Here is a 24317-nt window from a genome sequence, read left to right as displayed (position 1 = left end):
ATGATAATAGTCAAGTCCACCGTCAGCATTGTAGAGTGAATCTTTGACGATGTCAGCCATTTGTGCTGGGTTTGGCAGAACGTCAGAAAAATTACTAAACAAACGTCGTCGAAGATGCCTGGACGAAAGACAACGGACAATACGGTCAGCCAGTGGCTACGAAAGCTTCAACAATTTTGTATGCTACAACCATATTTTTCATTCTTCCATTATATAATCAACCACAGTTTTGGGTATTGAAGCAATTAACATAAATTAGTATTGAGTCATCCGGACCACTCTTCCAAAAATAGCAAATGAAATTTTGTATTCTCTTCTGTAATTACGGAGCATATAAATAAATACGTATAAAAAGAAAACAACTAAGCATAAGTAAAAACATGAATGACAACGCCACAATAATTTTGCCAGCGAAAGACCATAAATAAAGATTAGGAATGTATGATGAGTATCCTGGTGTCTTCAAACAAATGAAAGTTTTTGTTAAATTCACTATTGAATATCTCCGGTCCCTCCAGAACCTTGAGAACTCTTTGTTTTGGTGCAGTGTGCAAAATTTGCGTTTTTCGAGCCATGGTCGTCATTAAGTGATTTTGTAAAATCACGTGTTCGTCAAACGCGAACTCGTGTGTTCCATGTATCGAGCTTCGAAAATGCGTCTAGTTTCTTCTGTACGGGGTGAGGCAGCTAACACAGTCCATCCAAAATATATACAACTGAATAAAAATATTGACTTGCAGTTTTCGCACCGTTATAGCGGAAAATATGTAGAATTCGATGTTAACAAGTAATTTTTATCGTTTATTGTCGCCGAACTACGACACCGACTTTGCTTTTTTCTAATGGTACTATATACTTTTTTCTGTGGCATTCGAAAGAATCTTCTAACAGGACTTCAATGACATATGGGCTTGATCAAACATATGACCGAGCGGTTCTAGGCGCTTCAGTCCGGGACCGCGCGACTGCTACGGTCGCAGGTTCGAATCCTGCCTCGAGTATGGATGTGTGTGATGTCCTTAGGTTAGTTAGGTTTGAGTAGTTCTAAGTTCTAGGGGACTGATGACCTCAGATGTTTAGTCCCATAGTGCTCAGAGCCATTTGAAGCCATTTGATCAAACATATCAAATAACAGGGCCGCAAACCACTGCCTCGCAGTCAGGAGAGGAGTTTCCATAAACGTCTGCACCATTATACCAAAAATATGCAAACACGTAACTCAGGTATGATTCTTGTGTTTACCTGTGCACATGAAACCCATCAGTGTGTGTTCTGCTGCAGTAGCAATCGGCTAACTTGCTCGTAAAGACAGCAAAGTATACGACAGTGAAAATCGTTTATGGAGAATTTCGTCTACCTATTACAGCTGAAGAGCTACCTATTATGCTGAAGAGCATCCACATCGTGCCAAACACTCCATTGCAATTCATCGTTTTCGCATTTCTCTGTCTCTACAGCTTCAAGGTAATGACTTACAGAATTTGTTACAATTGTCTGGTTGGTACCTACGAAAAGTGCAAAGTGATGCGACGTATCCTTGAAAAATTTTGCTTAAGGAAGAATCATCTTTGATATTCCAGTCTTGCCAACATCCCGTTAATTGTCATTTGGAGATCCACATTGACTCACACATGTGGAGAAAAGCAATGCTCTTGGTCTATTAACGTTTGGTGCGTGTTTTTGAAGATCCATATCATTGGACTTTGTTTTATTAATGGGCATCTAAATACACTGGACATATGAGAAGCAGTGTGATACCAACTTGGCGGATGTCCCTCTCAGAGCTCACATGTAATGACAGACCCTCTTAAGATAACATTTCGAGTGCATTGGAACGGTTGTTCAGGAAGCATAAAATGGCCTGCACACTCACCAAACTTAACACTCATACACTTTTAACTGCGGCGAAAATTAAAACAAGAGGTTTGTTAGGGAACACCGACGACTCCCGAAGGCATGAAATACCTTACAACACGGGCTTGTGCTGCCGTTAACTGCAGATTAGATTCAAAGTGCAGTATTGTTTCTCCAGAATCACTTTCTAACGTGTAGCAATGCTCCACTTCAACATTTGCGCACATGGTATGACAGCCGTGATAATAAACACACGAACCGTACCTGAGTTACGTGTTTGCTTTCATTTGGCATAACAGGACAGACGTGTATAGAACCTCTTCCCGTAATGGTTGGACAGTGCTTTGTGACGCTGTCATCTTGAACCTATTTGATCAAGTCCCATACATATTATGTCGCTGACATTCTCTTAGAAGCGTCTTTCAACTGCCACAGAAAAAAGTATATCATTCCTTTAGAAAAAAGTAAAGACGATGTCGTTATTCGGTGACTATATACGACAAAAATTACTTGCGGACGTCAGGAAATTCGCCATATTTTCTGCTATAGCTTGGCGATAACCGCATTTCCATATACTCGTATTTATTCTGTCTGGATAAACACTGACGGCAAAAAACAGCAACACCGAAAACTAATTATACGTTTGTCTACGTAACATATGAAGGGCTTATTTCAATAGTGGTACTAGTCCATTGCCTCCACTTTTCTGTCTGTAATGCTTCTGAAATTAATGAGCCAAACAAACAGAACGAAAGGTTCATCTCTAGCTAGAAGGCATATGCTTGATTATTTCTGGCATCTCAACTGCAGATTCTTCAGCGCTCATTTAACTTTAGGACTCTGTATCTCAATATGAACAAAAATGGACTTGTACCACTATTGAAAGAAGCCCTTCATATGTAAGTGCTTAACATCACAAGATCATCGGTTAATATAAACGCGATGTAAACCATTGCAAATGTGAAACGCTGGTACATTAATAGCCGGTGTAAGCGGCAGAATGTTCAAAGCAAGCATGCAAACTTGCGTGCGTTATGTTGTACAGGTACCGGGTGTCAGTTTGTGGTATAGAGTTCCATGGCTTTCACACTTGGACGGTCGATGTAGGGTCTGTTAATGCTCTTTGTGGATGACGCTGGAGTTGTCGTCCGTTGATTTCAAATACGTGCTCGATTGAAGACAGATGTGGTGATCGAGCAGACCAAGGAAATAAGCCGACACTTTGTAGAACTTGTTGGGTTACAACAGCCGTCTGTAGGCAAGCGTTATGCTTTTGGAAAGCTCCCCCTAGAATGCTGGTCGTGAATGGCAGGCAACAGGTCGAATAACAGATTGACGTACAAATCTACAGTCAGAGCGCGTGATAGTACTCCAGCTGTCATACGAGATCGCACTGTAGACCATAAGTGCAGCTGTAGTTTCAGTGCGTCTAGCGCTGAGAGGCTGGTTGCAAGTACTCATATGATCTTCTCCTAACCAACACACGGCCATCACGCACCGAGGCAGAACCGGCTTTTCACCAGAAAACACAACAGACCTACACTTCACCCTCCAATGAGCTCTCGCTTGACTCAACTGAATTCGCAAATGGCGGTGGTCACTGGACTTCACACTGCAGGTTGCCTGACTCGGAGCTATCTTTGAAGTAACCGATTTGTAACAGTTCGATGTGTCACTGTGGCACCAACCGCCGCTCAGTTTGCTGCAGCAGATGCAGAATGATGTGCCAGAGTCTTACGCCGGACACAACGGTCTTCACTCTCGATGGTATCACGTCGCCGTCCGCAGACCGTACATACTCGTGACCACCGCTGCCAGCAATCACGCACAGTGACTACAGTCCTGTCAAGTCTTTCTGCAGCATCGCGGAAGGAACATCCAGCTTTTCGTAGGCATACTAACGTCCGCGTTCAAATTCAGCGAGTTTTTGATTATGGCATCTTTGTCGCCTTAAAGACATTCTTGACTAACATCAAGTCACAACATCCAATCTCAAAGGTAATTAACGCTCACTCCGTTACAGCGAATATTTAAAGTAAACCTGATTTGCATCCATTAAGTGGTGATACTAGCAGCACTCTTATGCGTGTAGCACGAAATTGTAATAGACATCATCCTTCATGTGTAGAAACACGCCTATCAACTTTCGTTTATGTCGCACAACTCCTTTTTGGTGAGCGATTTTTTCTCCGTCAGTACATATGCGGTGGCCTGTTTTGGCTGCCCTTCCCTGATAGAAACTGTAGCTGTCGTTACCATCGATTCTACAGAAACCTGAACTGTAGAATTTATTATGCTTATGACCTATTTTATGTAGTATCTGTTAAAGCCAAATACAGGAACAGTGAACTCAGTTGATCATAACCAATAGAATGAATTACACAATTCACAGACGACCTGCTGTTCACAACACGTTATCATTTTTCTGTTCAGAAAACGAGGCCGTGGTCAGATAAATGGTTCAAATGGCTCTGAGCACTATGGGACTCAACATCTTAGGTCATAAGTCCCCTAGAACTTAGAACTACTTAAACCTAAGGACATCACACACACCCATGCCCGAGGCAGGATTCGAACCTGCGACCGTAGCAGTCCCGCGGTTCCAGACTGCAGCGCCAGAACCGCTAGACCACCGCGGCCGGCTCGTGGTCAGATAACATCTTGTGATAATGTACGAGGGCGAGTCAAATGAAAACCTTAAATATTTTTTAAAATATTAATTATTGTGCAGAAGTGGTACAAGGGTGTGTCGCTTTTCGACATAATCTCCCCCACGCTCAATGCAAGTCCTCCAGCGCTTACAAAGTGCATAAATTCCTTTACAAAAAAATTCTTTTGGTAGTCCGCGCAACCACTCATGCACCGCTTGGCGTACCTCTTCATCAGAGCGGAACTTCTTTCCTCCCATCGCGGTTTTGAGTGGTCCAAGCATATGGAAATCACTTGGGGCAAGGTCTGGTGAGTGTGGTGGATGGGAAGACACTCAAAAAGCAGGTCTGTGATTGTTGCAACTGTTGTACGGGCAGTGTGGGGCCTTGCATTGTCATGTTTCAAAAGGACACCTGCTGACAACAATCCACGCCGCTTTGATTTGATTGCACGCCGCAGATGATATTTTAGGAGATCTGTGTATGATGCACAGGTGACAGTGGTCCCTCTACGCATGTAATGCTCCAAAATTTTCGTCCCAAAAGAGAGTCAGCATAACCTTCCCCGCTGATGGTTCTGTTCGAAATTTCTTTGGTTTTGGTGATGAGGAATGGCGCCATTCCTTGCTCGCTCTCTTCGTTTCCGGTTGGTGGAAGTGAACCTAGGTTTCGTCCCCAGTAACGATTCTTGCAAGGAAGCCATCACCTCGTTCAGAGCGCCGAATAAGTTCTTCACAAGCATCAACACGTCGTTCTCTCATTTCAGGAGTCAGCTGCCGTGGCACCCATCTTGCAGACACTTTGTGAAACTGGAGCATATCATGCACAGCGTGGTGTGCTGACCCATGACTAATCTGTAAACATGCTGCAATGTCATTCAGTGTCACTCGGCAGTTTTCCTTCACTATGCCTTCAACTGCTGCAATGTTCTGTGGAGTCACAACTCGTTGTGCCTGACCTGGACGAGGAGCATCTTCCACTGAAGTCACACCATTTGCAAACTTCCTACTCCATTCGTAGACTTCCTGCTGTGACAAACATGCATCACCGTTCTGAACCTTCATTCGTCGATGAATTTCAATAGGTTTCACACCTTCACTACACAAAAACCGAATAACAGAACGCTGTTCTTCCCTGGTGCAGTCGCAATTGGGGCGGCCATCTTTATACTGATACTGCGACCGTATGTGTGCATCTGCACTATGCTGCCACCTACAGGCCATTCTGCACGCTGTTTGTAGCACACTTACCAACTTACAGGATAACGGCGCGAAATTTCGATTTGTTATTACAAATTTGAGGTTTTCATTTGACTCACCCTCGTATTTATACGCATAAGCACACCGCACAGAATGTTGGTCGACCTCTTAAAAGAGTACATTCCTCGCTTTGGAGCGCTGTACATTCCGCAGAACTGGTGCTAGATGGTACGTGAACTGTGACAGCTGACGTAAGTCATTGCAGTGAAGTGGTTGTGTATGTCCCAATCGGTAGTATGGAATCAGCGCAGTAAGTGGGGTAAACGTAGAGACGTGACAGAATAGCAGAAAGGAGCTATCGGGAGTGCATGTGTTGGAAGTTTCTCGATTTGCTCTATCAACGCGGACTCTCTAACAGGAGTGGTGTACCTCTCAGAGATAAGTAACGTGGCATACGAACGGTAGTCGGGAAAAGATCCTAGCCGACAAGCACGCGAGACGAATTTCGCCCCTTGTCAACAACAAGCAGCTTAAAACCCGACAGAAAGTACTGCTGTAAGTGAATGCACGACGATCTCAAGTCAGTTTCCCCCCAGGGAACAGTAAGCAATGGACATTGGGAATCGTGGGTACCTTATAAAGGGCCATAGCTCACAGCTGCACATAAAGCTGCGCCAAACAACACAGATACTGGACAGTAACTGACTGGAGACGTTCAATGTGGAGGACACAGTTTTTTCATTTGTTAAAGATGGGGTTCCACAGCAGATGACCCTTACATGTTGCCATACTGACCTAAAGATAAAGTAAATTGCGATTGCAGTGGTCACGGGATCATCGAGATCGGACAGTGGACGAGTGGAAGCGTGTCGCGTGGTCGGATGAATCATGTGCTACGCGAAACATTCATTCACACAGGCCGGCAGGTGCAATATTATGCTGTAAGGGACTTTCACTTTCGCATCTGTGTGACCTACGGTATTAATCGAATGCTTCATGACTGGAACTGCGCTCTGTCGAAACTACGGTTCGGTATTTTTGGTACAGTTCATAAATGACCCAGAAAACGGCAGGATTACGGATAGCACTGTTAGCATTGGTATGGAAAAAAACATAAATGAATGAGAGAGAGCGAGGAGAGTCGACGACTTTTCTTTGTTTTTTGTTTGTTTATTTTCCACATAATTGGAACGCCACATCGTTCGGCGATAGTCCATTGCATATTTTATATCCTTACAAAACATGAATTACATTTCAGAAGTGATAAAAATTAGTGGCCGAGGAAACGTCCGCGCTTTTATGTAACTAAAGCCATTACTCCTGATGAATGTACAGTTTACATACACAAACAGAAAAAAGTTAATGTAATTATTTTTGTTATTGTGTAATCAATAGAACGTTCTTCATCATGAAAAAAGGCAAGAATTTCCTATTATTATTCATAAGTGGAAAAGTTGTTTAGTGATGAAACACACATGCTTTACATAAGCTCGACGAAGCATTGAAGCAATGTTTAAGTTTTATTTTTTTTTTAAAATTTTACCCCTCTTTGAGGAAATTGCATTTTTTGCTGCTGTATAATAATTTTGCGACGTATCTATGTTTCATGTTACAAATCAACAGTTTTCGAACAAAACGTTGACAGTTTCAATCTTCCTATAAATACTGTTTATTTTTAAGGAACATCAATTTTACTATAAATATTATTTATTTTTAAGAGACAGACAGCGGAATAACTATGTAGAACAAAAATGTTCTGTAGGTTACATGGCCCTTTATATATCTTCACTCAGCTTCTAGACAGTTCACCACATCCAGTTTCTAGGGTATTCTAGTAAGAAACTGATCGCATACACAGAGAAAGTGATCGAAATGAGGTAACGCCCGTTACATGTGGTTCAAATGGCTCTGAGCACTATGGGACTCAACTGCTGAGGTCATTAGTCCCCTAGAACTTACAACTAGTTAAACCTAACTAACCTAAGGACATCACAAACATCCATGCCCGAGGCAGGATTCGAACCTGCGACCGTAGCGGTCTTGCGGTTCCAGACTGCAGCGCCTTTAACCGCACGGCCACTTCGGCCGGCCCGTTACATGTGCAACACAGTTAACGGACGGACAACGCGTTGCGATCGGAACTGAACAAAACTTCTAGGAAAATTGACATAAACAACGTTTTACTTACGGTAGTCTACCGTAGCCTACGGCAGTTTTACGACTCTCATCATGACAGATATTTCCTGTGCGAACATTACTGCGGACAACCCTTCATGCTTCATGTCTTCTCTAATACAGATGGCATATTCCAGCAATATGACTGTGTGTGTCACAAGGAACGCATCTGGGACGCTACCCGGCGCCAACTCCACTCTCACAGCCGACAGATTCTTTTTACGTGACCTCTGCGTAGACATCTAGTATTACTCATGTTAAACTGCAACAAACATTTGTTACTATACAGTAAGGATGGTTACACAATTATTATCACTTGACAGTTCAGTAAACCGATCCTTGTTGGGTCATTGTAAAGTTATAACGATACTAGAGGGTTTCAGATAGATTATGTAATGGTAAGACAGAGATTTAGGAACCAGCTTTTAAATTGTAAGACATTTCCTAGGGCAGATGTGGACTCTGGCCACAATTTATTGGTTATGAAATGTAGATTAAAACTGAAGAAACTGCAAAAAGGTGGGAATTTAAGGAGGTGGGACCTGGATAAACTGAAAGAACCAGAGGTTTTACAGAGTTTCAGGGGAAGCATAAGGGAACAATTGACAGGAATGGGGGAAAGAAATACAGTAGAAGAAGAATGGGTAGCTTTGAGGAATGAAATAGTGAAGGCAGCAGAGGATCAAGTAGGTAAAAAGACGAGGGCTAGTAGAAATCCTTGGGTAACTGAAGAGATACTGAATATAATTGATGAAAGGAGAAAATACAAAAATGCAGTAAGTGAAGCAGGGAAAAAGGAATACAAACGTCGCAAAAATGAGATCGACAAGAAGTGCAAAATGGCTAAGCAGGGATCGCTAGAGGACAAATGTAAGGATGTAGAGGTTTATCTCACGAGGGGTAAGATAGATACTGCCTACAGGAAAATTAAAGAGACCTTTGGGGATAAGAGAACGACTTGTATGAATATCAAGAGCTCAGATGGAAACCCAGTTCTAAGCAAAGAAGGGAAAGCAGAAAGGTGGAAGGAGTATATAGAGGGTCTATACAAGGGCGATCTACTTGAGGACAATATTATGGAAATCGAAGAGGATGTAGATGAAGATGAAATGGGAGATTCGATACTCCGTGAAGAGTTTGACAAAGCACTGAAAGACCTGAGTCGAAACAAGGCCCCTGGAGTAGACATCATTCGATTAGAACTACTGACGGCCTTGGGTGAGCCAGTCCTGACAAAACTCTACCAGCTGGTGAGCAAGATGTATGAGACGGGTGAAATACCCTCAAACTTCAAGAAGAATATAATAATTCCAATCCCAAAGAAAGCAGGTGTTGACAGATGTGAAAATTACCAAACTATCAGTTTAATAAGTCACAGCTGCAAAATACTAACACGAATTCTTTACAGACGAATGGAAAAACTGGTAGAAGCGGACCTCGGGGAAGATCAGTTTGGATTCCGTAGAAATGTTGGAACACGTGAGGCAATACTGACCCTACGACTTTTCTTAGAAGAAAGATTAAGGAAAGGCAAACCTACGTTTGTAGCATTTGTAGACTTAGAGAAAGCTTTTGACAATGTTGACTGGAATGCTCTCTTTCAAATAATGAAGGTAGCAGGGTAAAATACAGGGAGCGAAAGGCTATTTACAATTTGTACAGAAATCAGATGGCAGTTATAAGAGTCGAGGGGCACGAAAGGGAAGCAGTGGTTGGGAAGGGAGTGATTGTAATTCTGTCAGAGACAGCAAAGGACTTGGAAGGGCAGTTGAACGGAATGGACAGTGTCTTGAAAGGAGGATATAAGATGAACACCAAGAAATTCAAAATGAGGATAATGGAATGAAGTCGAATTAAGTCGGGTGATGCTGAGGGAATTAGATTAGGAAGTGAGACACTTAAAGGCCGGCCGCGGTGGTCTAGCGGTTCAGGCGCTCAGTCCCGAACCGCGCGACTGCTACGGTCGCAGGTTCGAATCCTGCCTCGGGCGTGGATGTGTGTGATGTCCTTAGGTTAGTTAGGTTTAAGTAGTTCTAAGTTGTAGGGGACTGATGACCAGAGATGTTAAGTCCCATAGTGCTCAGAGCCATTTGAACCATTTTTCGACACTTAAAGTAGTAAAGGAGTTTTGCCATTTGGGAGGCAAAATAAGTGATGATGGTCGAAGTAGAGAGGATATGAAATGTAGACTGGCAATGGCAAGGAAAGCATTTCTGAAGAAGAGAATTTTGTTAACATCGAGTATAGATTTAAGTGTCAGGATGTCGTTTCTGAAAGTATTTGTATGGAGTGTAGCCATGTATGGAAGTGAAACATAGACGATAAATAGTTTAGACAAGAATAGAATAGAAGCTTTCGAAATGTGGTGCTACAGAAGAATGCTGAAGATTAGATGGGTAGATCACATAACTAATGAGGAGGTATTGAATAGAATTGGGGAGAAGAGGAGTTTGTGGCACAACTTGATTAGAAGAAGGGAACGGTTGGTAGGACATGTTCTGAGGCATCAAGGGATGACCAATTTAGTATTGGAGGGCAGCGTGGAGGGTAAAAATCGTAGACGGAGACCAAGAGATGAATACACAAAGCAGATTGAGAAGGATGTAGGCTGCAGTAGGTGCTGGGAGATGAAGAAGCTTGCACAGGATAGAGTAGCATGGAGAGCTGCATCAAACCAGTCTCAGGACTGAAGACCACAACAAACAACAACAACGATCGAGAAAGTGGGATCCATTAAGCATCCCAGTCACGAATGCACAGTGTCAACGAGGTAGACAATAGAAAACAGCAGAATACAAAGTGAGTACATGCTGGCTAGGCGGCCCGTTTTACGTTATGCATGGTGCGAGAGGACAAATCCATGTGATCGTTCGTGGGTGGCCGTTGCCGACGGCAGGTGATGTCTTTGGCAGCGTATATCGCAGACTATCGACCTCGTCGTCTTAGGACACAGATACCACAACTGCTACAACATACCTCCGGAAAAATACCTTTCGAATGCACACCATGGAGAATCGTCGTGTGCTGCATTCTGATGATGGACTAACGGTAGGTGGTCATTCTGATGATGGACTAACGGTAGGTGGTCATTCTGATGATGGACTAACGGTAGGTGGTCATTATGTATTGGCTGTTCAGTGTATGTTACAAGCTTATCTACAAAGCGGGCACGAACTGTGGGAAACAGACTGGAAGGTTGGAGATTTCAGATTCGAGAGAATGAGGCAAAAGATTTTTGTTTTATGCAGTGTGTGCAAAACTTGAATGAAAGTAACTTTTGCGTGATGTCTCACTGCCAAGTAACATAGCTCGATGAACTTGAACCGTACAAAGAAGCAAAAAAGTTCAAATGGCTCTAAGCACTATGGGACCTACCGTCTGAGGTCATCAGTCCCGTAGATCTTAGAACTACTTAAACCGAACTAACCTCAGGACATCACACACATCCATGCCCGAGGCAGGATTCGAACCTGCGACCGTAGCAGCAGCGCGGTTCCGGGCTGAAGTGCCTAGAACCGCTCAGACACAACAGCCGGCACAAAGAAGCAACCGCTACAGCATACTACAGAAGGTAATTGAAAGAAATGCATAATGAGGCGAACAGAAATGACACTTTTATTCAAAGACAATAATTACATTGAAGGACATTACAAATGGCGGAACACGGTTCGTAGTAGGGTGTGTGTTCACCACAGACGGCAATGCACGCCGATGCTAGGGTGAAGGTTGGTAAGATGTTCTTGTGGTATGAACTTAGATTCCTCCAGCAGGGCGGCTGACAACTGGTGGATCGCCTTTGGTGCAAGAGGACGTGCTGCAATGCAGCTATACAACATACCCTACACGATGTCGATGAGATTTAAGTCGAGGAAGTGGGTAGGCCAGCCTATTCGGCGAATATCCTCTCGTTCCAAGAGCTAGTCCACCTCCACTGCTCGGTGCGGCCGGGTCGCGCACTGTCAGCCATGAAGCTAGGGCCGAATGAATCTCTCGAAAGACGCACATGGGGAACGAGTACTGTACTACAATAACGTTTGAAACGTCATATTAGAAAAATTATAAATGACTTTGCTGATAAACCTCTCACTTTATTTGATTTTCAAACAGCTGAGTAAAACTGAACGTACTCAGACATTTCGCTCTTTACCTATTCTGATCAACACTAAACTGACACACAATATTTTTAGCGCAACGCAATCTGACTTTCAAAAATCCCCCCAAAAGAATGGCCCTGACTAACAATAACCTATACCTTTCATGAATCACTTACCTCACAAAAATCTTCGTTACTCGAACTACTACAATACAGCGAGCGCCACTACTGCCAGATAAATAAAAGATTCTAACTACTGAAGGCGCTAACTACTGATAGGCACAGTTGGAAAGTGAAAGATTTAAATGAAAGATTTTGATAGAGAACAAACAATGTATTTACCCTAATAATATTCAAAAGTTATTATATCAGTTCATGATATCCAGTATTACAGATTTACGCTTTCTGATGGACACACGTCCAGATCGTCAGCTCTCAAAATTCTGCCATCTCTCTCCCCACATCCACCACTGCTAGCTGCTCACCTCCAACTGCACAACGCTACACGCTGTTCACATCCAACTGCCCAGCACTACAATAGCGAATATTCCAACAATGCCAACCAGCCATAGACTGCACACAGCACAGTCAGTGATTTTCACACAGAGCGCTACGTGGCGTTACCAACATAAAAACCTAAACAGCCTACTTACACGTTTACCGGTGAGCTCTTCGTGTTAAAATAATTGGAGGTCTCTACGCCCCCACACTAAAACACCTGAACCTCCAAACCGATCATGTTCGACACTGCTGGACGTACCCCCATACAGCGAAACGTCGGGGCCGGCCGTTGTGGCCGAGCGGTTCTAGGCGCTTCAGACTGGAACCGCGCGACCGTTACGGTCGCAGGTTCGAATCCTGCCTCGGGCATTGATGTATGTGATGTTCTTAGGTTAGTTAGGTTTAAGTAGTTCTAAGTTCTAGGGGACTGATGACCTCAGATATTACGTCCCATAGTGCTCAGAGCCATTTGAACCATTTGAGACGTCGGGATACGAAAAGCACTCAGGAACATTGTCGAACATCATCGTTTCGATGGTCCTGTTGTCATGGTGTGGGGAGGTGTTATGTTTAATGCACCGACTGAGCTCAAAATCTTTGAACATACCACACTCACCAGTCAGCGTTATTGCAACGCTGTGCTCCTTCCCCATGCGTGTCATTTCCTGGGGGGGGGGGGGGGGGGAGGGGGGCATTCGGCCCTGACTTCATTTTTATGGATGACAACGAGAGACAGGATCGAACAGCGCGGGTGGAGGAGCTCTTGAAACGAGAGGATATTCGCCGAATAGACTGGCCTGCCCGTTTCTCCGACTTCAAATCCCACTGACCGTCTCTGTAATCCCCTGGGGAGATGTACTGCAGCAAGTGGACATGCACCAGCAGTCAACTGCGCTGGTGGAGGAACGGAACACCCAACCGCCTGCCGCGGTGGCCGAGCTGTTCTAGGGGCTTCAGTCCAGAACCACGCGGCTGCTACGGGCGCAGGTTCTAATCCTGCCTCGGGCATGAATGTGTGTGATGTCCTTAGGTTAGTTACGTTTAAGTAGTTCTAAGTCTAGGGGACTGATGACCTCACATGTTAAGTCCCATAGTGCTTAGACTCATTTGAACCATTTTGAACGCCCAACCGCCAAAACTCCTTACCAGCCTTGTGTCTAGAATGGGAGCATGTTCGAGACCACACATTGCCGTCCGTGGTGATTGCACGCCGTATTAATACCAATCCCAATGACTTCAGTGTAGTTATCGTCTTTGAATAAAGGTGTCATTTCTGAAACTTCCTGGCAGATTAAAACTGTGTGCCGGACTGAGACTCGAACTCGGGACCTTTGCCTTTCGCGGGCAAGTGCTCTACCAACTGAGCTACCCATGCACGACTCACGCCCCGTCCTCACAGCCTTAATTGCGCCAGTACCTCGTCTCGCACCTTCCAAACTTCACAGAAGCTCTCCTGAGAACCTTGCAGAACTAGCACTCCTGGAAGAAAGCATATTGCGGAGACATGGCTTAGCCAAAGCCTGGGGGATGCTTCTAAGGTCCCGAGTTCGAGTCTCAGTCCGGCTCACAGTTTTAATCTGCCACGAAGTTTCATACCAGCGCACATTCCGCTGCAGAGTGAAAATTTCATTCTAGAAACATCCCCCAGGCTATGGCTAAGTCATGTCTCCACAATATCTTTTCTTCCAGGTCTGCTAGTTCTGCACGGTTCTCAGGCGAGCTTCTGCGAAGTTTGGAAGGTACGAGACGAGGTACTGGCGCAATTAAGGCTGTGAAGACGGGGCGTGAGTGGTGCATGGGTAGCTCAGTTGGTAGAGCACTTGCCCGCGAAAGGCAAAGGTCCCGACTTCGAGTCTCGGCCCGGCACACAGTTTTAATCTGCCAGGAAGTTTCATATCAGGGCACACGCCGTTGCAGAGTGAAAATTTCATTGTATGTGTCATTTATGTTCATCTCATTGCATATTTTTTTTAGTTACATTTTGTAAGTTCTTTGATGTACAGTCCACGTTTCATCGAACAATATTACTTGACGGTGAAACACCATGAGAAAATTACTTTCGTCCTTCAGCTTGTGTATTATAAGGCACCATCCGCCACATACCACAAGCTGGCTAACGGTGTACACTGAGGTGACAAAAGTCGTGGGATTGCGATCTGTAAACATGTACGGCGGTAGTATCGTGTACACAGTTTATAAAAGGCCAGTGCATTAGCGGAGCTGTTGCTTGTACTCAGCTGGTTCATGTGAAAAGGTTTCGGAGGTGATTGTGGCCACACGACGGAAATTAAACGACTTTCAACGCGGAATGGTAGTTCGAGTTAGACGCATGGAACATTCCATTTCGGAAATTAGGGAATTTAATCTTCCGAGACTCACAATCTCAAGAGCGTGCCGTGGATGCAAAATTTCAGGCAATACCTTTCACCATGGACAACGCATTGGTCGACGGCCTTCATTTAACGACCTGGAGCAGCAGCATTTCCATAGAATTGTCAGTGCTAAGAGACAAGCAACACTGCATGAAATGACCTTAGAAATCAATGTGGAACGAACCACGAACCCATCCGTTAGGACAATGCGGCGAAATTTGGCGTTAATATAGTATGGCAGCAGACGAGCGACGACAGTCTCTTTGCTAACGGCGCCACATCGCCTGCAGCACCTCAACAATAACGGTTGCACCTTGAGAAACCGTGGCCTGACCAGATGAGTCGCAATTTCAGTTGCTAAGAGCTGATGGTAGGGTTCAGGGGTGCCACAGACCTCACGGGCCCAAGTTGTCAACAAGGGACTGTGGAAACTTGTGGTGGCTCCATAATGTTGTTTCTTGGATCACTGACTGGAAATAGCAATGTCCAGCTATTTGGACTTCATGTTTCCAAATAACGATGGAATTTTTATGGATGACAATGTGCCATATCACCAGGCCGCAACTGTTCGCGATTGGTTTGATCATTCCGGACGATTCGAGCAAATGATTTGGCCACCCAGATCGCCCGACACGAGTCCCACAGCACATTCATGTGACGTGATCGAGAGGTCAGTTCGTGCACAAAATCCTGCACTGGCAACACTTCCGCAGTTGTTGTTGGCTGTAGAGGCAGCACGGCTCAATATTCCTGCATGGGACCCCTAACTAACAACTCGTTGAGCCCACGCCACGTCGACCTGTTGCACTATAAGGAGGTCCGACACGATATTGGGAGGTATCCCACGACTCTTGTCACCTCAGTGTAAGGATGAAGATTTAGATTTAACCGTTCGCTGACCGCAGCGCCTCGCCCTTGTGCAGCCTACTTGAGCCGCGGCGACCACAACGTGTTCACGGTGGACTGGGAGCCGCTGACGTACTTCCCGTGCTACCTGTCGGCCATCAGCAACACGCGGCTGGTGGCGCAGTGCTCGGCGCAGCTGTACGCCCACCTCACCTACCACGGCGCCGCCGCCTCGCGCATCACCTGCGTCGGCCACTCCCTGGGCGCCCACATCTGCGGCATGATGAGCAACCACCTGTCCCGCAGGATGGACAAGATCATAGGTACGTGCCGTGTAATCCCGTCTTGCAACCTCTGCCAACTCCCATTTCCGCATCTTCAGCACCGGACTCCTTTACCAATGGGCGGAAGATATGATAGATGTGTGACTTCCCAGTTATTCACCTAAGGCATTTATTTGGCTTCAGGATCTGCATAACCAACACCAGGCACATTTATGTCTGTGTAACAGTGTAGGTACACTTCAGATGTGGTCACACAATTACCGAGTGACAACGAAGGGATGTAGTATTCTCATAAGAAGTATATTAAAACTTTCAGAATTCATTTTTTTCTGGAAAATGGAAAACTCTTCTTTATGTGATAATGCTCTTAGGTGATTTTTTTTAATGATTTTACACGCAAGATTCATACAAAAGTACCGGGTGATCAAAAAGTCAGTATAAATTTGAAAACTGAATAAATCACGGAATAATGTAGATAGAGAGCTACAAATTGACACACATGCTTGGAATGACATGGGGTTTTATTAGAAAAAAAAAAAAAAAAAAAAAAAATACAAAAGTTCAAAAACTGTCCGACAGATGGCGCTTCATCTGATCAGAATAGCAATAATTAGCATAACAAAGTAAGACAAAGCAAAGATGATGTTCTTTACAGGAAATGCTCAATATGTCCACCATCATTCCTCAACAATAGCTGCAGTCGAGGAATAATGTTGTAAACAGCACTGTAAAGCATGTCCGGAGTTATGGTGAGGCATTGGCGTCGGATGTTGTCTTTCAGCATCCCTAGAGATGTCGGTCGATCACGATACACTTGCGACTTCAGGTAACCCCAAATCCAATAATCGCACGGACTGAGGTCTGGGGACCTGGGAGGCCAAGCATGACGAAAGTGGCGGCTGAGCACACGATCATCACCAAACGACGCGCGCAAGAGATATTTCACGAGTCGAGCAATACTTTCTTTTTTTTGGTTCTAATAAAACCTAATCTCATCCCAAGCATGTGTGTCAATTTGTAACTCTCTATCTACATTATTCCGTGGTTTATTAAGTTTTCAAATGTATACTGACTTTTTGATCACCCGGTATATACCTTTCTTGAAAACAGACTTTGTACACTTGGTTTCATTTTATGGACTAAAATAACTAATTACGAAATACTTTCTATTGCAATAAATAGTAAAATGTTCATTCAATAGTTACCATGCAAAATAGCAAAAACAATATTCAATTGTACAGTGGAATATAGCGAACCAGTCACGTCCATGTATTCTGGTGATCACGAGCTGCTGCGCACTTCTACGTTGATTTTATGCTAGTTTCGTAGTGATACCGAACAGTTGGTAGCACTTGCGCATGATGTAAATGTTGAACATTCAAAAACGTGTACCTCAGGTTTCCATCGGGAAAAAATATTTCTACTGCAGCTAAGACGCAGTAAAAGTTAATGTAGACAATTGTAACCAGAGGGTCTGAAAGGGTTAAACACATTGATATTACTGCAGCAAAGGGAATATGGGCGCAATGATTTATGACCATCATGTAAACCAACTGCACCTGCCACTCCTCCCTCACCCCTCCCAGTGCGCCACTTGGGCTGTTATTCTATGTTTGTTTACGATCAAATTTGTGACCTTCTGTTGTTATCCTAGGAAATGTTAGTTTTTGTTTAGAATTTATTTTATTGCCCAATTAATTATCTTTATCACTACCAAGATGGACTTCTCTATATGTGTGCCAACCTTATCTTAATGAAAATATTTTATAGCTCAATATGATCGGCAAAGTATGATGTCACTATCAAACTTGCCTGCCCGAGGTAAGTCTAACACTATGTTATTACACTAGACGTGATTAAACTGTGTGAAATTGAAAAAAAAAATCCAAGTGACAGAACATGGCCTATTTATTTAGGAATTTTCATGTAGGTACGAAACAAGGATTCCTACTCTTCCAGCTACCTAGTTTTATATACTTTTCGAGATCACCCAGCAACCCACTTGTCCCATGCAAAACGCACACATGAAGGTAATCGTAAATAAGAGATTTCTTAGGATTTTTTGTAGGGTAGCAAATAAGACAAATTGTCTCGTGCAAAAACTTTTATTAATTTTTGCTTATACCTTTACACGCAGTAAACAACCCTCTCTTTATTTTTGTTTCGTGTTGCTTTAATAATATTTAGCTTAATTTTTAACTTATAATTTAAACCTACATCCGAATCATCTACTTCTTTTTCCAACCAGTAATTTTGTTAAATACAAAGAAGTTATGTTCTCGAATTCTAATATTCTAATTTTTTTCTGTAAAAATATCTTTTATTGCTTTAACAGTTAGCTCTGTTCTTTCCTGCAATTCTTCTAGTGGAAAGCATTCGAGGATTTCAATTTTTCCGTTCGTTTCCTGCATTACACTATCGCTAAAGGATACCGTATTTTCCTGGGTGTACGCCACCAAGTCTTTCCTTCAAATTATTACGGAATTTCTGTACAGAGTTGAAAGTTTCCAATTTTTTAAAAAAAATTGCCCATTAAATTTAGTTATTTTGTCAGTTTTAAATTCCAAGAATGGGCATTCGGTTGTTAGTAATCATCCTTTTTAAGCTGATCCAAATGTGAATCGATCTTTACAAACAGATTGCTCATGTGTCGTTTAACACAGTGAACGTCCTTCGGTCCATTAATTTCTGTGAGTAGTCCAACAAGTGATAAATTTCCACTGCTATTTGCAGTAGATGCTTATATCTTGTATTCCCCGTCATGGCCAGATTTCTCCATATATTGTGTTTAAATTAATATGTAAGACTTCCTTGCTCACTTGCAATGGTCTCTTTCTTTTCCAATTGCAGTTTATATTATTCCGTTATGGCAGTTCTTTTCGCCATGTACTTCAGTTTCGTTTTTTGTCTTCGATCTGTTCCATTTACAGATTTATTTTGAGTACGCAGTTACAGTACTAATTTCATTAATACGGAATGGTTCGATTCCGTGCATTACATTTACTCCTTTCAAAGATCTATGGAATAACAGTAATTATGGAACTAATCCTAATTTGGCCATATCTATATGGGCAGTGTTGTGGAGAACAGTGTTCTGGACTGAAAAAAAATTTTTTTCCTCCTTTAATATAACACTTCCAGTAGCACTTTGGAAAACGCTATTGATTTTTTACAACCATCCTCCGCAGTGTTCAATGGTCCCTCACTATCAGTACATGAGGTATTCCTGGTTTTGGTTTAGCTGTGGTGGTTCCTTCACTAGAAGTCACACGTAAACATTACCCTAAAATTACCACAGAAACAAACATAATTTATTTGCTTTTACTAAACGTCGCCAAGTCCATCTTGTTTACTAGACACAACCGTCCAACTACACTACTGGCTATTAAAATTGCTACACCACGAAGATGACGTGCTACAGACGCGAAATTTAACCGACAGGAAGAAGATGCTGTGATATGCAAATGATTAGCTTTTCAGAGTATTCACACAAGGTTGGCGCCGGTGGCTACACATACAACGTGCTGACATGAGGAAAGTTTCCAACCGATTTCTCATACACAAACAGCAGTTGACAGGCGTTGCCTGGTGAAACGTTGTTGTGATGCCTCGTGTAAGGAGGAGAAATGCGTACCATCATGTTTCCGACTTAATAACGGACGGATTGTAGCCTATCGCGATTGCGGTTTATCGTATCGCGACATTGCTGCCCGCGTTGGTCGAGATCCAATGACTGTTAGCAGAATATGAAATCGGTGGGTTCAGGAGGGTAATACGGACGCCGTGCTGGATCCCAACGCCCTCGAATCACCAGCAGTCGAGATGACAGGCATCTTATCCGCATGGCTGTAACGGACCGTGCAGCCACGTCTCGATCCCTGAGTCAACAGATGGGGACGTTTGCAAGACAACAACCATCTGCACGAACAGTTCGACGACGTTTGCAGCAGCATGGACTATCAGCTCGGAGACTATGGCTGTGGTGCAACGCAGGAGCGCCTGCGATGGTGTACTCAACGACGAACCTGGGTGCACGAATGACAAAACATCATTTTTTCGGATGAATCCAGGTTCTGTTTACAGCATCATGATGGTCGCATCCGTGTTTTGTCGACATCGCGCTGAACGCACTTTGGAAGCGTGTATTCGTCATCGCCATATTGGCGTATCACCCGGCGTGATGGTATGGGGTACCATTGGTTACACGTCTCGGTCAGCTCTTGTTCGCATTGACGGCACTTTGAACCGTGGACGTTACATTTCAGATGTATTACGACCCGTGGCTCGACCCTTCATTCGATCACTGCGAAACCCAACATTTCAGCAGGATAATGCATGACCGCATGTTGCAGGTCCTGTACGGGCCTTTCTGGATACAGAAAACGTTCGACTGCTGCCCTGGCCAGCATATTCTCCAGATCTCTCACCAACTGAAAATGTCTGGTCAATGGTAGCCGAGCAACTGGCTCGTCACAATACGCCAGTCACTACTGTTGATGAACTGTGGTATCGTGTTGAAGCTGCATGGGCAGCTGTACCTGTACACGCCATCCAAGCTCTGTTTGGCTCAATGGCCAGGCGTATCAAGATCGTTATTACGGCCAGAGGTGGTTGTTATGGTTACTGATTTCTCAGGATCTATGCACCCAAATTGCTTGAAAATGTAAAAACATCTCAGTTCTAGTATAATATATTTGTCAAATGAATACCCGTTTATCATCTGCATTTTTGTTTGGTGTAGCAATTTTAATGTCCAGTAGTGTAGTTACTGGCTCCGTTATTTGACGTAAGCGCTGTGCCTATCGAGCACCTGCATGCCTATTTAGAGGCAACACCTGCCTGGAACAGCGGACAGTTCAACCCGAAGACTCAGTTTTCCACACTCCGAGAAATAACCTGGTCGATCCCCAAGGATCATCGTATTTCGTCTTCCGGAACACACTACAAAACACCACCTCGGCCCTAGAGAGCACACGACTTCACGGCGTACAAAGGCTGTCGGCCGACTCCACGATGTCTCGAACTCCTAAACTCGCACGAATTATTTGGCCTTTCAGCCATTGAGAATCAGGAGCAGAGTGCAGGTATTCACATTGGCCTATTCGTAATCCCACTCAAAGGGCTTCTGTAAGGTGCTGCTTTCTGCCAGCAGCTTTAGGAGTTTGTCTGCAGTGGAACACACTGGCCATCAGTTAGAAGTCACTCGACCTTCAGATGGTCTACATCTACATCTGCATAGATATTCTGCAAATCACACTTAAGTGCCTGCAGAGCGTTCATCGAACCAACTTCACAATAATTTTCGATTATTCCAAACTCGAACAGCGCGCGGAAAAAACGAATCCCTATATCTTTCCGTGCGAGCTGTGATTTCCATTATTTTATTGTGTAGATCGTTTCTCCGTATGCAAGTCGGTGTCAGCAAAATATTTTCACATTCGGAGGAGAAAATTGATGATTGAAATTTCGTGAGAAGATTCCGCCGCAACGAAATACACATTTATTTTAATGGCGTCCACCCCGAATCCCGTATCATGTCAGTGACACTCTCTTCCCTGTTTCGCGATAATACAAACCGTGCAGCTCTTCTTTGAACTTTGGCGATGTAATTTGTTAATCATTTCTGGTAAGGATCCCACATCACGCAGCAGTACTCCAAAAGAAGACAGACAAGCGTAGTGTAGGCAGTCTCTTTAGTAGATATGTTCCATATCTCCTATTCTCACGCGACCGCTGCGGTCGCAGGTTAGAATCCTGCCTCGGGCATGGATGTGTGTGATGTCCTTAGGTTAGTTAGGTTTAAGTAGTTCTAAGTTCTAGGGGACTGATGACCTCAGATGTTAAGTTCCATAGTGCTCAGAGCCAATTGAACCATTCATATTCTCAGACCACTACCAGTTTAGGATAGACCGGTCCATCAATTCCAGGCTGAAAAAAGCCTTCTTTCCCCAGAAACTGACCCGGTTCTAGCCAATGACTACAGGAGGAGCAAACGGGCGCAGTCGGAAAATGATATGTTACAATATGACTCACATGTTTTACACCTTCAGGGTCCACGAATTCCCATCACACTGCCGCTGGCCAACCTCTGGAAGACTGTACCAACAGACCAGAAAGGAACTTATATGTCTAGTCGCTTCGAATTAGATGTGTCGGTACGCACGTTTCTTTCTTACGTTTGCAGGCCCAGTTCTTTTGTTTGTCTCTCAAATCAAATGCGCGCCACTATTTCTCACCGTCATTGGGAGACCTCACTAACAGTGAGGCCTTTATCTTCTGTGGCTTGGCTGTGCCTTTCTTAAGGAATTCATTATTCTGTTGACGCTTTAATATGAAGACCATCGAGGAATTTATATAATTCAGGGATTAGTGAACACAGGATTGTCATAGCGAGATTGAATATTGCAATCCTCAAACCCTAAAAATAAGCGAAAAATGCACCTATTCAAAAAAGCAGCTAAAAATTCACTTGACGCCTTCCTGAGAGACAATCTCCACTCATTCCAAGTTAATAATATAAGTGTAGACCAGATGTGAAGAAGAATATAATAATTCCAATCCCAAAGAAAGCAGGTGTTGACAGATATGAAAATTACCGAACTATCAGTTTAATAAGTCACAGCTGCAAAATACTAACGCGAATTCTTTATAGACGAATGGAAAAACTGGTAGAAGCGGTCCTCGGGGAAGATCAGTTTGGATTCCGTAGAAATGTTGAAACACGTGAGGCAATACTAACCTTACGACTTATCCTAGAAGAAAGATTAAGAAAAGGCAAACCTACGTTTGTAGCATTTGTAGACTTAGAGAAAGCTTTTGAGAACGTTAACTGGAATACTCTCTTTCACATTCTGAAGGTGGCAGGGGTAAAATACAGGGAGCGAAAGGCTATTTACAATTTGTACAGAAACCAGATGGCGTTTATAAGAGTCGAGGGGCATGAAAGGGAAGCAGTGGTTGGGAAAGGAGTGAGACAGGGTTGTAGCCTCTCTCCGATGTTATTCAATCTGTATATTGAGCAAGCAGTAAAGGAAACAAAAGAAAAATTCGGAGTAGGTATTAAAATTCATGGAGAAGAAGTAAAAACTTTGAGGTTCGCCGATGACATCGTAATTCTGTCAGAGACAGCAAAGGACTTGGAAGAGCAGTTGAACGGAATGGACAGTGTCTTGAAAGGAGGATATAAGATGAACATCAACAAAAGCAAAACGAGGATAATGGAATGTAGTCGAATCAAGTCGGGTGATGCTGAGGGAATTATATTAGGAAACGAGACACTTCAAGTGGTAAAGGAGTTTTGCTATTTAGGGAGTAAAATAACTGATGATGGTCGAAGTAGAGAGGATATAAAATGTAGACTGGCAATGGCAAGGAAATCGTTTATGAATAAGAGAAATTTGTTAACATCGAGTATAGATTTAAGTGTCAGGAAGTCGTTTCTGAAAGTATTTGTATGGAGTGTAGCCATGTATGGAAGTGAAACATGGACGATAACCGGTTTGGACAAGAAGAGAATAGAAGCTTTCGAAATGTGGTGCTACAGAAGAATGCTGAAGATAAGGTGGGTAGATCACGTAACTAATGAGGAGGTATTGAATAGGATTGGGGAGAAGAGAAGTTTGTGGCACAACTTGACTAGAAGAAGGGATCGGTTGGTAGGACATGTTTTGAGGCATCAAGGGATCACAAATTTAGCATTGGAGGGCAGCGTGGAGGGTAAAAATCGTAGAGGGAGACCAAGAGATGAATACACTAAGCAGATTCAGAAGGATGTAGGTTGCAGTAGGTACTGGGAGATGAAGAAGCTTGCACAGGATAGAGTAGCATGGAGAGCTGCATCAAACCAGTCTCAGGACTGAAGACCACAACAACAACAGACCAGATGTGGCTTAAATTCAAAGAAATAGTATCGGCAGCAATTGAGAGATTTATACCAAATAAATTAACGAACGACGGAGCTGATCCTCCTTGGTACACAAAACGGGTTAGAACACTGTTGCAGAAACAACGAAACAAACATGCCAAATTTAAACAGACCAAAATCCCCAAGAATGGCCATCTTTTACAGAAGTTCGAAATTTAGGGCAGACTTCAATACGAGATGCTATAATAGCTTCCACAACGAAACTTTGTCTCGAAACCTGCCAGAAAATCCAAAGAGATTCTGATCGTATGCGAAGTATCTTAGCGGCTAGAAACAATCAATGCCTTTTCTGCGCGGTAGCAGTGGAGATACTATCGAAGATAGTGTTGCCAAAGCAGAGTTACTAAACACAGCCTTCAAAAATGCCTTCACAAAAGAAGACGAAGCAAATATTCCAGAATTCGAACATGAGTAACGTAGA

General features: G+C 43.5%; 1 protein-coding gene across 1 annotated transcript in view; it reads left to right on the top strand.

Annotated features, from left to right (window-relative positions):
• Nucleotides 1-24317, top strand: part of LOC124802793 (lipase member H-B) — an 89421-nt gene that overhangs the window by 13241 nt on the left and 51863 nt on the right. The window contains exon 3 of the mRNA XM_047263795.1: nt 15766-16011. Coding sequence (XP_047119751.1) covers nt 15766-16011 — 246 coding nt within the window. The remainder of the gene's footprint in view (nt 1-15765; nt 16012-24317) is intronic.

This window comes from Schistocerca piceifrons, chromosome 6 (genome assembly GCF_021461385.2).
Source record: "Schistocerca piceifrons isolate TAMUIC-IGC-003096 chromosome 6, iqSchPice1.1, whole genome shotgun sequence".
Classification (NCBI taxonomy): domain Eukaryota; kingdom Metazoa; phylum Arthropoda; class Insecta; order Orthoptera; family Acrididae; genus Schistocerca; species Schistocerca piceifrons.
The sequence above is the reverse complement of the archived record's forward strand: the minus strand, read 5'-3'. Positions and strand labels throughout refer to the sequence as shown.